Source organism: Rana temporaria, chromosome 4 (assembly GCF_905171775.1).
Source record: "Rana temporaria chromosome 4, aRanTem1.1, whole genome shotgun sequence".
Taxonomy (NCBI): Eukaryota; Metazoa; Chordata; class Amphibia; order Anura; family Ranidae; genus Rana; species Rana temporaria.
The window spans coordinates 132,098,500-132,114,612 of NC_053492.1; the positions used below are offsets into that span (position 1 = coordinate 132,098,500).

The 16,113-nt window shown below is 39.2% G+C and overlaps 1 protein-coding gene across 1 annotated transcript in view; it reads right to left on the bottom strand.

Moving 5' to 3' along the window:
- The window catches only part of CLSTN2 (calsyntenin 2), a 1,124,690-nt gene that overhangs the window by 298,643 nt on the left and 809,934 nt on the right, over positions 1-16,113 (bottom strand). Inside the window, 1 exon segment of the mRNA XM_040349061.1 lies at positions 8,914-9,063. Coding sequence (XP_040204995.1) covers positions 8,914-9,063 — 150 coding nt within the window.

Consider the following 16,113-nt stretch of genomic DNA (forward strand, 5'->3'; position numbering starts at 1 on the left):
CTGTGCTTGTGCTCATCGCTTAAACGATCAGGTTCAGGTAAGAAAAAGGGGGGCTTTGGGGGCAGATGCAGCACAGAAGGTTATTCACCTTAATGCGTAGAATGCATTAAGGTGAAAAATCCTGAGACTTAACAAAATTAAGAGAATCAAAAAAATATTTGTGGTACAATTTACATGAAACCTGTTGCAGGGGAAATAATATTACTGCAATTACTGACTTCCTACTGAAAATGCTAGTTGCCAGGTTGTCACGCTGGTTCTCTGACTTCACTAATCTGGAGTAAGTATGTCAACACTCTTCATTGTTGATTTGTTACTCTTTCCAAGCCAGAGTCTTAGTATTGTTCAGGTTTGGTACTTATCCATCCATATACAGGGGTTAAAGGATAACTAAAATCAAGAGCAAAAAGCTAATATATTGTAGCTTATCGGTCCTTGGATGTGGTGGCTGCATTCATTTTAATTTTTTAAGAAGTTGAAGGTGGAGCTCATATGGAGGCGGTAAGAAATCGCTCGCTGGTGCATCATTGGAAGGGCTGGGGCTATTGCTTAATGCAAGTGTGGCAATTAAGGCAGCCCTCCATCTTAAAAGCAACACTTCTCCACACAGAAAACAATTCCTCATTAAACTTCAAAACACTTCTCTCTCTTTTATGCAACATTTCTTAGACGGCCCTATGGAGCTTGCACCAGGCTCCACTAGCCCATTTATCTTTCACCTCATCACAGTGACATTGATTCGTATATTTCACTTGAATCCTAGGACCCTCAACTTTGTTATGCCCATGTTTACTCTTCCTCCAGGGCCATCTTCCATGATTTTCAGGCTGGGTCCCTAAGATGTCCTGTGCCGTGAGTTGGACTAAGTTTTGGGGCTCCAGTCACTAGAGAAGGAGCCTAAGTGCACAAGCTCTTTCACTACCAGGGCCTTCCATCACCTATGACAAATCATAAGCTTCCTGACCAGCTGGCAGATTATGCACTTGACACTAGTACTGTAGTCATTGGAAATGGCAATATACTCCTCTGAATAGCTTCACTTCATGTTGGACATCCTGTCTTGTCCCCTGGTGTTAACCATGTTCTGTAATATGCCAAACATGCATGCATCCCTTTAGGGCTGTCCTCGAGTGACTTCAGATCAGGCAAAGTTATGTAACAACAAAGTTCTTGACTAAAAGTTGTTTAAGTATAACATATGTGCAGGCAATTGTTCATATATATCTTTCATACTAAAAAAAAAAATATTGTTGCTCATTAGGTTAGTTTCCTGGTGCCCCATGAGGTAGTCATATCTTAAATAGGTGAGAAGGTATTTTAGGGTTCATTAGTCCATTGGCAGTGACACTGGAATATCCCTGGAGCCCCAACTGGGTTCCCATAAGATTTTTTTTCAGAAGAAGTAGCAATTACATACTGGAACAGTTCTTATTCCCTTCCTATGCATTGAGCAGAACCAAACCCTTGCCCTAGAGGCAATTCCCACTTTGCCCTGGAATAGGGCGGTACTTCCCAAAAAGCCTGGGAAAACCGGGCAACATAAGTGCAATTGACCCACATTGTAATATACAAATTCAACCAACATATATTAACTTAGAAACAAAACACTTACTATAACATAATAATACTTTACTTTAAGAACCTACTTGCAAACATTTGCAGCAAGCACAGAAATTCCCTGTTATCTTGCCAGAAAAGCATTGTCCTTGTCACTTTTTAAATAAACCTGAAAACACAACCTTATTTTCCTTCTAAGCCATTTTCTGTAAACTACTAGTTCCCTTCCTCCTCATGTAGGGTAGATAAAGAGAAGAAGACATGTTTGTAGTCCTAAAATTAGGAGGGCAGCTGGATTGACAACCATGGCTGTCTTAATGGATACAGTGGAGGAGTGAGCACAACCACAGAGGGACAGGAAGTATGTTATACGTAGGATCATCAGGTAAAAAAAAGAAAAATGCCTGAAAAAATAATTTGAATGCAGCCACCACATCTAAGGATTGGTAAGCTGATATGTATTTTATTTTTTGAGTTTATATACGCTTTGAAAAATGTTGAATCCAGTATAACAGTAAGGCAACTAGACTTTTTAGAAACAAGTCAACAATGACAATATTTATATGTCTCTCATAAGAGGTTTAAACTGAAACTCCATTCCAAAAAATTTTTTTTTTTCTTTTTTGTGACTGTGTGTTTGGATATAATAGTATAGGTTCAGAGCCATCGACATGTTTTATTGCTATCACTTTTTCAATTGGAAAGCTTTCCTTTTGCTTACTCACCAAGAGAGGATCTGGTCAGGGTTGTTTCAAAGGGAACACAGCAATAAATCCCTTTTTTCTTTAGCAGAGTATTGAAAGGTTACAACCTATGGCCAGTTTTTTTTTTTTGTACCTATCTGTGATCCTGCTGTAAAACATATTTTGTACTCCCTGCATGGTCACGGGGACAAGTAGACAGTAATAAAAATCCAACTGAAGTTATCATTTTTATCCACTTTATTCGCATAAAAAAAGTTTTACTGGAGTTGTCCTTTTAGGGGATTATTTAGTTCACTCTAATCTTATTAAATATAACACTGTATATATAAGTAATACAATCGTCTCATCTAGTCAATTTTGGATATAATTTCCATATATAATTCAAAAACAACTGTACAATATAGATAAAAAACAGGATCTCTACAGGGCAAAAACAAAACAAAACATGACAAAACCAAATAAAACAACAGTAAGAAACAAAACAAAACAGGACAGGACAATACGGGGAAAAAAAAAAAAAGAAAAAAAAAAGGGGGGGTTAATGGGTGACAGCGAAAGCCCCCCATTCGCATCTAATTTTTGTTTTATTTCCTTAACCCCTTAACGCCCGTCACACGACTATTTACGTCCGCAAAATGGCACGGACAGGCAGAAGGACGTATACAGTGAGGAAAATAAGTATTTGAACACCCTGCTATTTTGCAAGTTCTCCCACTTGGAAATCATGGAGGGGTCTGAAATTGTCATCGTAGGTGCATGTCCACTGTGAGAGACATAATCAAAATTTTTTTTTCCAGAAATCACAATTTATGATTTTTTAACTATTTATTTGTATGATACAGCTGCAAATAAGTATTTGAACACCTGTCTATTAGCTAGAATTCTGACCCTCAAAGACCTGTTAGTCTGCCTTTAAAATGTCCACCTCCACTCCATTTATTATCCTAAATTAGATGCACCTGTTTGAGGTCATTAGCTGCATAAAGACACCTGTCCACCCCATACAATCAGTAAGAATCCAACTACTAACATGGCCAAGACCAAAGAGCTGTCCAAAGACACTAGAGACAAAATTGTACACCTCCACAAGGCTGGAAAGGGCTACGGGGAAATTGCCTAGCAGCTTGGTTAAAAAAGGTCCACTGTTGGAGCAATCATTAGAAAATGGAAGAAGCTAAACATGACTGTCAATCTCCCTCGGACTGGGGCTCCATGCAAAATCTCACCTCGTGGGGTCTCAATGATCCTAAGAAAGGTGAGAAATCAGCCCAGGACTACACGGGAGGAGCTGGTCAATGACCTGAAAAGAGCTGGGACCACCGTTTCCAAGGTTACTGTTGGTAATACACTAAGACGTCATGGTTTGAAATCATGCATGGCACGGAAGGTTCCCCTGCTTAAACCAGCACATGTCAAGGCCCGTCTTAAGTTTGCCAATGACCATTTGGATGATCCAGAGGAGTCATGGGAGAAAGTCATGTGGTCAGATGAGACCAAAATAGAACTTTTTGGTCATAATTCCACTAACCGTGTTTGGAGGAAGAAGAATGATGAGTACCATCCCAAGAACACCATCCCTACTGTGAAGCATGGGGGTGGTAGCATCATGCTTTGGGGGTGTTTTTCTGCACATGGGACAGGGCGACTGCACTGTATTAAGGAGAGGATGACCGGGGCCATGTATTGCGAGATTTTGGGCAACAACCTCCTTCCCTCAGTTAGAGCTTTGAAGATGGGTCGAGGCTGGGTCTTCCAACATGACAATGACCCGAAGCACACAGCCAGGATAACCAAGGAGTGGCTCTGTAAGAAGCATATCAAGGTTCTGGCATGGCCTAGCCAGTCTCCAAAACTAAACCCAATAGAGAATCTTTGGAGGGAGCTCAAACTCTGTGTTTGTCAGCGACAGCCCAGAAACCTGACTGATCTAGAGAACATCTGTGTGGAGGAGTGGGCCAAAATCCCTCCTCCAGTGTGTGCAAACCTGGTGAAAAACTACAAGAAACGTTTGACCTCTGTAATTGCAAACAAAGGCTACTGTACCAAATATTAACATTGATTTTCTCAGGTGTTCAAATACTTATTTGCAGCTGTATCATACAAATAAATAGTTAAAAAATCATAAATTGTGATTTCTAGAATTTTTTTTTTTGATTATGTCTCTCACAGTGGACATGCACCTACGATGACAATTTCAGACCCCTCCATGATTTCCAAGTGGGAGAACTTGCAAAATAGCAGGGTGTTCAAATACTTATTTTCCTCACTGTATATACGTCCCTGCCTAGACGCGGGTGGGGGGTCCGATCGGGACCCCCCCCCCGCTGCGTGCGGCGGGCGGATTCCCTCGGGGAGCGATCCGGAACGACGGCGCGGCTATTTGTTTATAGCCGCTCCGTCGCGATCGCTTCCCGGAGCTGAAGAACGGGGAGAGCCGTATGTAAACACGGCTTCCCCGTGCTTCACTGTGGCGGCGCATCGATCGTGTCATCCCCTTTATAGGGGAGACACAATCGATGACGTCAGACCTACAGCCAAACCCCCCTACTGTTGTAAACACACACTAGGTGAAGCCTAACACGTTCAGCGCCCCCTGTGGTTAACTCCAAAACTGCAACTGTCATTTTCACAATAAAGAATGCAATTTAAATGCATTTTTTGCTGTGAAAATGACAATGGTCCCAAAAATGTGTCAAAATTGTCCGAAGTGTCCGCCATAATGTCGCAGTCATGAAAAATATCGCTTATTGCCGCCATTAGTAGTAAAAAAATAATAATTAATAAAAATGCAATAAAAATATCCCCTATTTTGTAAACGCTATAAATTTTGCGCAAACCAATCGATAAACGCTTATTGCGATTTTTTTTACCAAAAATAGGTAGAAGAATACGTATCGGCCTAAACTGAGGAAAAAAAATTATATATGTTTTTGGGGGATATTTATTACAGCAAAAAGTAAAAAATATTGAATTTTTTTCAAAATTGTCGCTCTATTTTTGTTTATAGCGCAAAAAATAAAAACCGCAGAGGTGATCAAATACCACTAAAAGAAAGCTCTATTTGTGGGGAAAAAAGGACGCCAATTTTGTTTGGGAGCCACGTCGCACGAGCAGGCAATTGTCTGTTGAAGCGACGCAGTGCCGAATTGTAAAAACGCCTTTGGGCATTTAGCAGCATATTGGTCCGGTGCTTAAGTGGTTAAGGACTTTCTAATTTCTTATTGTTTCTCTGTATGTCCTCCAGGAGACCCAAATCCGGAGGTGCTCCTCATGTGTATCTAGTTCATGTGATAAGATTGATTCCATCTTCTCTATGTGATCCATCTCACTGACCCACTCCTTAATTGATGGGATTTGTGTTCAGCGCCAATGTCGTGGTATAACCAGTATCGCTGCTGCCAACCCAAGAGACCCCTTTTGATATTTTTATAGGGTCCTGGTAAAATTGAAAGCAAAGTAATTTGTGGCGTATTTGATATTGGATCCCCAGTAACTAAAGTATATAATTGCATAATTTTTTCCCAAAATTTTTGGGGCATTCCCACCAAATGTGCAGCAATGAGCCTTTAGATGTGTGACATCGCCAGCATATATCTGATTTATCTGGGTATATACGTTTTAGTGACATTGGGCTACAAGGGGATTATTTATAAAGTAGTGAATGTGACTTCAACTATACTTTCACTGGATGTGAAACTCCATAGGCAATGTGTTTTAACCACTTAAGCCCCGAGCCTGTTTTACAGATTCGGGATTTACAAGACTAAAACATATTTTTTTGCTAGAAAATTACTTAAAACCCCCAAAAATTATATATATTTTTTTCTAACACGCTAGAGAATAAAATGGCGGTCATCGCAATACTTTTTGTCACACCGTATTTTCGCAGCGGTCTTACAAGCGCACTTTTTTTGGAAAAAATTAACTTTTTTGAATTAAAAAATAAGACAACAATAAATTTGGCCCAAAGTTTTTATATATTGTGAAAGATAATGTTACGCCGAGTAAAATGATACCCAACATGTCACGCTTTAAAATTGCGCCCGCTCGTGGCATGGCGTCAAACTTTTACCCTTAAAAATCTTGATAGGCAAGGTTTAAAAAATTCTATAGGTTGCATTTTTTGAGCTACAGAGTAGCTCTAGGGCTATAATTATTGCTCTCGCTCTAACGATCGCGGCGATACCTCACTTGTGTGGTTTGAATACCGTTTTCATATGGCGGCGCTACTCGCGTATGCGTTCGCTTCTGCGCGTGAGCTCGTCGGGACGGGGCGCTTTAAAAAAAAATTTTTTTTGTTTTCTTATTTATTTTTATTAATTTTATTATTTTTTACACTGAAATAAAAAAAAAAAAATATCACTTTTATTCCTATTACAAGGAATGTAAACATCCCTTGTAATAGAAAAAAGCATGACAGGTCCTCTTAAATATGAGATCTGGGGTCAAAAAGACCTCAGATCTCATATTTAGGCTTCAATGCAAGAAAAAAAAAAAAAAGGAAAATTTGTCATTTAAAAAAATGACAACAAAAAAATTGTCTCTTTAAGAGGCTGGGCGGGACTGACGTTTTGACGTCACTTCCGCCCAGCAGAGCTATGAGGACGGGTGGGGGCCATCTTGCCCTCACTACAGTCCTCACTCTCCAGACGGCAACATCCGATCTCCTCCGCCGCTACCGACGGCTCCGGTAAGCGGCGGAGGGCGCGGAAAAGCGAAAGGGGGGGGGCCCTCTCCCGCCACCGATAACGGCGATCTCGCGGCGAATCCGCCACGGAGACCGCCGTTATCGTTTACACGGCAGCCCACTGTAAAGTGGATATCCCAGTTCTGGCAGCAGCTGCTGCCGTTACCGAGATATTCAGCTTTAAAAATAGGACGTATATATACAGTGGGCTGTCGTTAAGTGGTTTTAAATAACAGTACAGTACTTGATTCACCTGCAGAGAATATTTAGTAAATGTTAGATTCACTTCTATATAAATATGCCTCTAAGTGTAGTTCTGGATATGTCATGATTAATCATTTGAATTAATATATTACAAAAACACACTCTTGCAAAATTCTAGTGTTTTTTTTTTTTAATAAAAGATTCACTACTACACAAATTGAGGCCCTTTGACTCTAGAACCTTCAAAGATTACTCAACCGCAAACATCATAAATGAATGGATGCCACTCCCTCATCTTCTTCCCATTCTGTTTCCTACCCTTCCCTACCCTTATCTTTTACCCTACCCCTTCATTTTCGCTTTCATTTTCCACTCCCCACCCACAAGCGCTCATATCCTTAAAACCCCTTTCTTTTCCCCCCATGTCATTCCCCCACTATCAGGCCACCATTTAACTTAATTACCGCATTTATCGGCATATAACACGCACAGGCGTGTAACACGCACAGGCGTGTAACACGCACCCTAACTTTAAGAGGGAAGTTTCAGGGAACAAACTTTCCACAGCCCCCTGCGTATAACACGCAGGCACGGTTTACCCTCTATTTTCAGGGTAAAAAAGTGGGTGTTATACACCAATAAATACAGTATCTGGTCATATATCATAGCTTCCAACTGTCCCTGATTTAGAGGAACTGTCCCTCTTTTGGAACAAAGTCCATCTGTCCCTTCTTCTTCCTCATTTGTCCTTGGCTTTGGTCTAATATATATGTTTGCATAAAAATGCACGATTTATCTGACAAAAATTGTTTATAAACTCTTGCATGTGTAATTTTCAAAAGCAGTATAACAAAAAAAGTAGTGGCCAAAAAACACCTGTGGGTTTAACTAATCGTTTTTTTTTTTTTCTGTCCTAATTCTCCATGTAATGGGGTGTGCCTTTTGCCTCCTTACTTATTGGGCATAGGTGTTCCATCTCTGAAAGTTGGAAAATATATTATACTGAATGATTGCTGAATGCAATTGTATTGTTTTGCTCTATGAGGTTGATTTACTAAAGGCAAATAGACAGTGCACTCTGCAAGTGCAATTGCTACACAACTTAGTAAATGAACAGAAGCTGCGCTGACTTCCATCATCCAATCATGTGCAAACAAAATGCATATTTGTGTTTCCTTGCATATGATTGGGTTTTCTTTGCAAAGTACAGCTTGGTCACTACGCTCTGGAGCAACCACCCTTGCAAAGTGCACAGTCTATTTGCCTTTAGTAAATCAACCCCTATGTCTGTTCAATGTTGTTATTGCCTCTAGTCTATAAATATGCTGTAACCTTATACATGATGACCAGAATGTAGATTTTGAATTAATAACCTGCTCTGTATGCTCTTGATCAAAAATCAATTGAAAAGAAACACTCACTGCTAAAATTTACTTTTACACTTTTTCTTTTATTGGGAACGGTGCTTCAAATCCTGATGTTTTCCTTTACATCATCAGGATGAGTTACTTCTTGTGTTAGAAGCACAACAACATTACAAGAGGGATTTCCCACTGAGAGAGAGCAGCATGAGCCAGAACAAGCTCTAAGGTCATAGACCAACATCAGCACTTATCTGCCTTTGAGAACAGTGGAGCCTGGGGCTTCAGAAAAGAGCAATCACAAGTGGATATTCAGGCTCAGGAAAACAGTGCTGAATGCCTCTACAAAACTGAAATGTCTGTACACAGCTTGAGACAAGGGACCAGAAAGGCACCTTACCTTGCCACCCAGGCTTGCACACTGGCTTTACATCCACCTTCACAATGACCTCTTCCGCTGCATGCTTCTGGCCGCAGTCATATGCCGTGACTTTAATCTCATACTGGTGCTGCTTATCATAGCTCAGCTTCTCTGTGTTCCTGATGTTGCCTTGAAGATAAAAAGATCATATGCACCATGATTAGCAAGAAAAAACTAGTCTGAACAAAATTTACTTTTTTCCCGAGTTAGCTACACTTCACATACAAGTAATGCTGTACAGAGTTTAATAGATGAACTCCTGGCAAACAGCTAAATACACAAAAATAATATTTATAAGAGGTTTTTTTTTGTCCATCTAGTGCTGAGATTCACACAGCACAGCCCTGGCTGAAGTTAAATTACTCTCACATGTCTTTTTTTTTTTTTTAGCCTGTGACTGGTCAGTAAGGAGAAGTAGCTGATCGAGGAGCTAATTTCTATCCACATACTCCTTGTTAGCACTAGACATGTGCAGACTGGAATATTTTGTTTCTTTTGTTCGTTTTAGTTTGGAAAATAAATTTATTTAGTTACTCCCGAAAATCGTTTTGATTTATTTCGTTTTTCGTTGGGGAATAGCTTTCGTCCGAAAATCCAATAATACTTGGTTTCTGTCGAATGGTCAAAAGAATATTCGCCGGAACGTCGAATCTTTGTTTGGTTCTGTCTAATGGTCAAAAAATATTTGACGGAACGTCGAATCTTTACGTCGAATCGTACATTTCCGTTCGAATATTCCGCCTACAAGAATTCTAATGTTGTATGACTAGTAATAATGTCGAATCTATTCTCTATAATGTCGAATCTATTTTCTCATATATCGAAATCTATTCTCTGTAATGTCGAATCTATTATATCTATTATTTCTATAGTGTCGAATCTTTTCTCTATAATGTCAAATCTTTTCTCTATGATGTCGAATCTTTTCCCTATAATGTCGAATCTCTCTATATCAAATTTTTACCGCAAAGAAAACGAAAATAAAGCATTTTTTATGTTGGATCTTTCGGTTTTCATCTCTTGCACTTTCGTTATCGTTTGTTAAAACGATAACGAAAAAAACTGATTTTCAGACGAAAATGCATTCTAACGAAAACAAATGCACATGTCTAGTTAGCACACAATCACTACAGAATATCTCATTGGCTGCTTGTTTTGCGTCTTCCTTTCATACCTCTGCTGTCCAGAGACTCAGAAATTGATAGAGGATAATGCCAAGTCAAATCCAGGTACTTATTATCAAATCCTGTTTTTTTTGTTTGTTTTTCTGTTTTTGTTTTTATTTTAATGTATAGTCCTTGTCCTTTAAATTTTTTTTTTTAAAAGCTTGCTGTCTCCTCCTCTGTGTTTGTGGGCATTTCGTTTTGCCATCCGGGTGTTAAGGAGACACCCATCCATGTGCACTCCCATTTGGGACCTGAGTCGAGCTGTGGGTGTACAGAGACACACAGCACCCAGTAAGTAAGTCATGTCCCTGCTCCCTCCTCTCAGCAATTTGACTGACAGCAGCAGGAGCCTATCACCCAGCTGTGCTTAATGTCTTCTATAGAAAAATGAAGTCTGGGGAATGATACTGATCGATCCTGGAGCCGGCAGCAGTAAAAAAGGACAGCAGGTAAGTGTTTGGGGACAGAAAGGGGTAGCACATGTACCAGGAATTTTTTAACCTTAATAGACATCTGCAGTTCACTTCATTCCGAATTAATATTCAGACAAATTTTTCATTATTCAGAGTTTCGGATATATCTGAATACCTGAATTTTAGTATAAATAAAGCTTACCGAAAGCTCAGAATAACTAAATGAAATTAGTTTGAATTTCCGAAATTCAATTATATATTCTAATAGAATTTTACATCGAATTCCATTTAAAATTCGAACTGTAAACATATTTCTGAAATCAGAGACTGTTAGTTCATTTACTAAAGGCAAGTAGACTGTGCACTCTGCAAAGCAAAGTTGCCCTCTGCAAGTGCAGTTGCTCCAGAGCTTAGTAAATCACGTAAAGCTTTACTTTTCAAAGAATACCCAATCACATGCAAAGAAAATAAAAAAATCTGTATTTTTGCTTGCACCTGATTGGATGATGGAAGTTAGCAGAGTTTATGCTCATTTACTAAGCTCTGGAGCAACTGCACTTACAGCGTGCAACTGCACTTTGCAAAGTGCACAGTCTATTTGCCTTTAGTAAATCAATCCAAAAATGTGTTATTAGTACCATTTCAAAATGATACAGTTTTTGTTAAGCCAAGGGTGAGTTAAAGAGTCATTGTAATCATTTGATGAAGTTTTTTCTTTTGTTTGTTCACTTTGCCGCATTCAAATAAAAAAAAAATATATAACATTTTTATTTGACCGTTTCAGAAATGTATTGATTCAAACACTGTGAATCGAAAAAAATCTATAAATTCGAAGAAAATTCGAAAGAAGATATAAAACGAAATCCGAATACGAATCCCGAATATGAATCTCGAATAAGAATTGAACAAATCAATCGAATTGAATGAAACAAAATAACTAGATTAACAAATCTAAACAAAACTAAACAAAACAAATTTTTTGTCATGCACATGTCTAAACCTTAATGAATTAACTTCCCTGGCAGTATGATTATTTCAGATTTTAGGTGCTGAAAGCGGTACAATTATTTTGCATGGAAATTTGGCGTTTTGTATTGTAGGCCTGTAATTCTTAGGAATAACTCACTTAAATCTGTCCAAACAAGAGTCTAGTAGACATCTTGGTTATGATAAAGTTTGAAAAACAAAATCATAAATTATAATATAATAAATAACTATAAATAATTATAACAAATAATAATGTATTTATAATAATTCAATAATGTAATCAAATCAAAAACACTGACATTTGCTGAGTTGCAGAATTGTCGTTGTCATTACTTTTATTGTTTGATGACGAATTTCCCCACAAATCACTATTACTCAATTCTGCAAGTGATTCTAATTTATTATCGCTGTTTTCTAGCTGGTCTAAAACCACTTTTGATGTAAAGGGACACTTTTTGGTTGCTGTGGACAATCTCCAGTTTCCAGGCAGAAAGAACAGTTTTTATTATATAAAAATACATGCAGGACACTGGACAGGCCACTGGGGACAAAGGGGGTGTGTATTTATTTCATACAGTACTGTAATCTATAAGATTACAGTATACTGTACGTATTGTGTGTATTTACTTTTTTGAATTTGGTGCCGATCTCCGCCCCTGTGCGTCGTAACGTCGCAGGGAACAGAGCTTGGTGGCACACGTGCACTGTGTGAATCGAGCGAGGACATAGCTCGATCACACAGCGGGGAGGAATCGCAGGATCCAGGGACAAGGTAAGTAACTCCCTGCCTGTGGACACTGGGAGGCGATCCCGAGTCTGGCTTGGGGTTACCCGAAAAAAAAAAGTTTTAAACCTTTAGCACTACTTCAATGAATAAAGAGCTGCATTAATTTCTGTCATATACAGTATATTCAACTTGAAATAGCTTTCAGCATATCACACTGTATTATTTAAAAATGGAAACAAATGTGTTGGCCACTAGCATGCAGGGACCACATGCTATGTGTACTACTTGTTTAGGTGCTTTCATGATGGTACTACTTGATGTGTGAGCTAGTGCCCTCCCATAAATAGCCATAGGTCATTGTCTTACAGTGGCTCCCACACCAGAAGAATAACCTCTTTTCACCCACCAGTGATAAATTGGAGAGGCATCATATGCCTGACGAAGGGGGCCCCCGAAACGTTGCACTTTTGTTATGTGATTTTTTTGTAATAAAACTTTTTTGGACGTAATTGGATGATCCTTGGTGTGCTGGCGAATATGTTCGATTGCACACAGATAGGGATCTGCTGCTATTTACAAGTAACACTAATGCCACATAGTACTACTTGCACTTAGTTTTTTTCAGTTTTAACATTTTATTTTCATGCAAAACAGACATTTAGGTGCCAATTATTAGAACCACCCACTGCTTTCTTTTAGGTTCTACCTGCACCATAATGTAAAACAAATTAAGACTTAGCTGTGAGGTTCTGTTCATGGTGGCCAAAGCAGATGGATGTAGGTGGGAACTTAATTGCTGAGCACAGAAACCTTGAGTCCCCTGGGCATACACAGTAAGATGCAAACCAATGTGGCTGCAAACTGATACATTTAATTTTGCATTTTGGGTAGAATTTCTGTAAAATACCCATAACACGTGTTATATTTTTGGTTTTGATACACATTAAAGCACCACTGTATAAACAAAAAGAGAAATGCGCCAAACTAAGTGCAGTAAGTGGGTATTTAATTCAAATAATTTGTACACAATAAGAATGGCTAATATAATGAGAGGGGGAACCAATGCGCAAATCCACCTAATAAAGAATAATTCTGAACTCAAAGGGAACTAAAATAAAATTAAAATAAATAAAATAAAATAGCAGCCACGACGAAAAGTGTTCTCACACTCAAGACAGATATGAATATTGGTGGGTGTAATGGCGCTAAAAACACTAGAAAAAAATTAAAAACAATAAATGATCCTCATCACTCGACCCATAAAATAATGGAGAAAGTTTCTTGGTAAATGCTCCAATGAATGTGAAATAAATGTGTCCCACTCTTGGCGAATCCTGGAATACCATCCAGCATCAACAAAAAATGTGGAGGATATTAATAGTGGCAAATAATAACAAATGATAGGTGAACAAACTGTGCCATGCCAATGCACAATGTTGCATCAATACAATCAAATGTGAAATATTTGGGTAACCAAATAAACATCAATATTAATGAAAAAACGGAAATCCAGTATATAAAAACACCAAAAAACAAAGGTCAAATAAAGTGCAGCGTGCAATAATTATAGTGTAACAAATTCCAAAGTGATCCGAAGTAGTTTAAAACAACATGCAAAAATTAAGCATGAAAATAAATCTAATTGTGAAAAAATGTCCAGTGAAATGAATAATGTTACATTAATAACAATGTCTCTAAAATTCACCAATAGAGGTTAAAAATAAAAGCACAGTGATAATGGTAAAGTGTCACAGTGCATATAAGGTGAAGAAAAAAACAATCATAAAAAATGTTCAGTGAAAAAGATAAGTGCTCCAAATCGCAAATCTTTAAAATCCACAGCGTTCAGTGATCAATCCTGGATGTGCATGCAAGCTTAGAACTTCCACCATCAGGATTCCCAGAAGTGTCCAACAAACTAGGTGTTCCAGCCCCTTACCTCAGAGCGGCTTGTATTTAAGCCTATATAGATGTCTCACAGGCAGTCAGCTGTTCATCCAGCTCCACAATCCCACGACCCAGTCACGGATGGTTGCAGTCTCTCAGAGGGAACATAAAGCAAGGGGAGCCTCCATGGTGTAGTAACATCAATGCATTTTATTGAAAAACAAATAGACACTCACATTTCTAGTAGTACAAAGTCGGCGTGTGTAAATCTTTGTGTCTCCCGCTCTGCGGCCGCGAGCGGGTGACGTCACCAGCAGCTCCTCCACGTCCTCACGCGTATCGCAAGGATCCTATGAGTAAGCAACGTGAATCAGTTGCGATACGCGTGAGGACGTGGAGGAGCTGCTGGTGACGTCACCCGCTCGCGGCCGCAGAGCGGGAGACACAAAGATTTACACACGCCGACTTTGTACTACTAGAAATGTGAGTGTCTATTTGTTTTTCAATAAAATGCATTGATGTTACTACACCATGGAGGCTCCCCTTGCTTTATGTTCCCTCTGAGAGACTGCAACCATCCGTGACTGGGTCGTGGGATTGTGGAGCTGGATGAACAGCTGACTGCCTGTGAGACATCTATATAGGCTTAAATACAAGCCGCTCTGAGGTAAGGGGCTGGAACACCTAGTTTGTTGGACACTTCTGGGAATCCTGATGGTGGAAGTTCTAAGCTTGCATGCACATCCAGGATTGATCACTGAACGCTGTGGATTTTAAAGATTTGCGATTTGGAGCACTTATCTTTTTCACTGAACATTTTTTATGATTGTTTTTTTCTTCACCTTATATGCACTGTGACACTTTACCATTATCACTGTGCTTTTATTTTTAACCTCTATTGGTGAATTTTAGAGACATTGTTATTAATGTAACATTATTCATTTCACTGGACATTTTTTCACAATTAGATTTATTTTCATGCTTAATTTTTGCATGTTGTTTTAAACTACTTCGGATCACTTTGGAATTTGTTACACTATAATTATTGCACGCTGCACTTTATTTGACCTTTGTTTTTTGGTGTTTTTATATACTGGATTTCCGTTTTTTCATTAATATTGATGTTTATTTGGTTACCCAAATATTTCACATTTGATTGTATTGATGCAACATTGTGCATTGGCATGGCACAGTTTGTTCACCTATCATTTGTTATTATTTGCCACTATTAATATCCTCCACATTTTTTGTTGATGCTGGATGGTATTCCAGGATTCGCCAAGAGTGGGACACATTTATTTCACATTCATTGGAGCATTTACCAAGAAACTTTCTCCATTATTTTATGGGTCGAGTGATGAGGATCATTTATTGTTTTTAATTTTTTTCTAGTGTTTTTAGCGCCATTACACCCACCAATATCAATAAGAATGGCTACTCACAAAACCAGTAATAACACAGGCATGTTAAGGAAAAACGGCTGGTCCGGTGTCACAACATGTCATCAACAGTTACAACAGGCTGGTCTCATATGCTGGTCCCCTGGGCGATGGAAATGGAGGTCCAATGTGTTCAGGAGCCTTTGGGGAACCCCAGAGAGTACAGGAGCCGTGGATGCTGTTTCAAAAGCGGCGTGCGTTCCAGCGTGGAACACAACGTATCGCCGTACGACCGGAAGTGACGTAGGGACTCCGGGCAGCCAATGGGATGACGCGTTTCTCAGCCTCCGCTGGTTCATCAGATCGGATCCACGCTGGAACGCACGCCGCTTTTGAAACAGCATCCACGGCTCCTGTACTCTCTGGGGTTCCCCAAAGGCTCCTGAACACCTTGGACCTCCATTTCCATCGCCCAGGGGACCAGGATATGAGACCAGCCTGTTGTAACTGTTGATGACATGTTGTGACACCGGACCAGCCGTTTTTCCTTAACATGCCTGTGTTATCACTGGTTTTGTGAGTAGCCATTCTTATTGTGTACAAATTATTTGAATTAAATA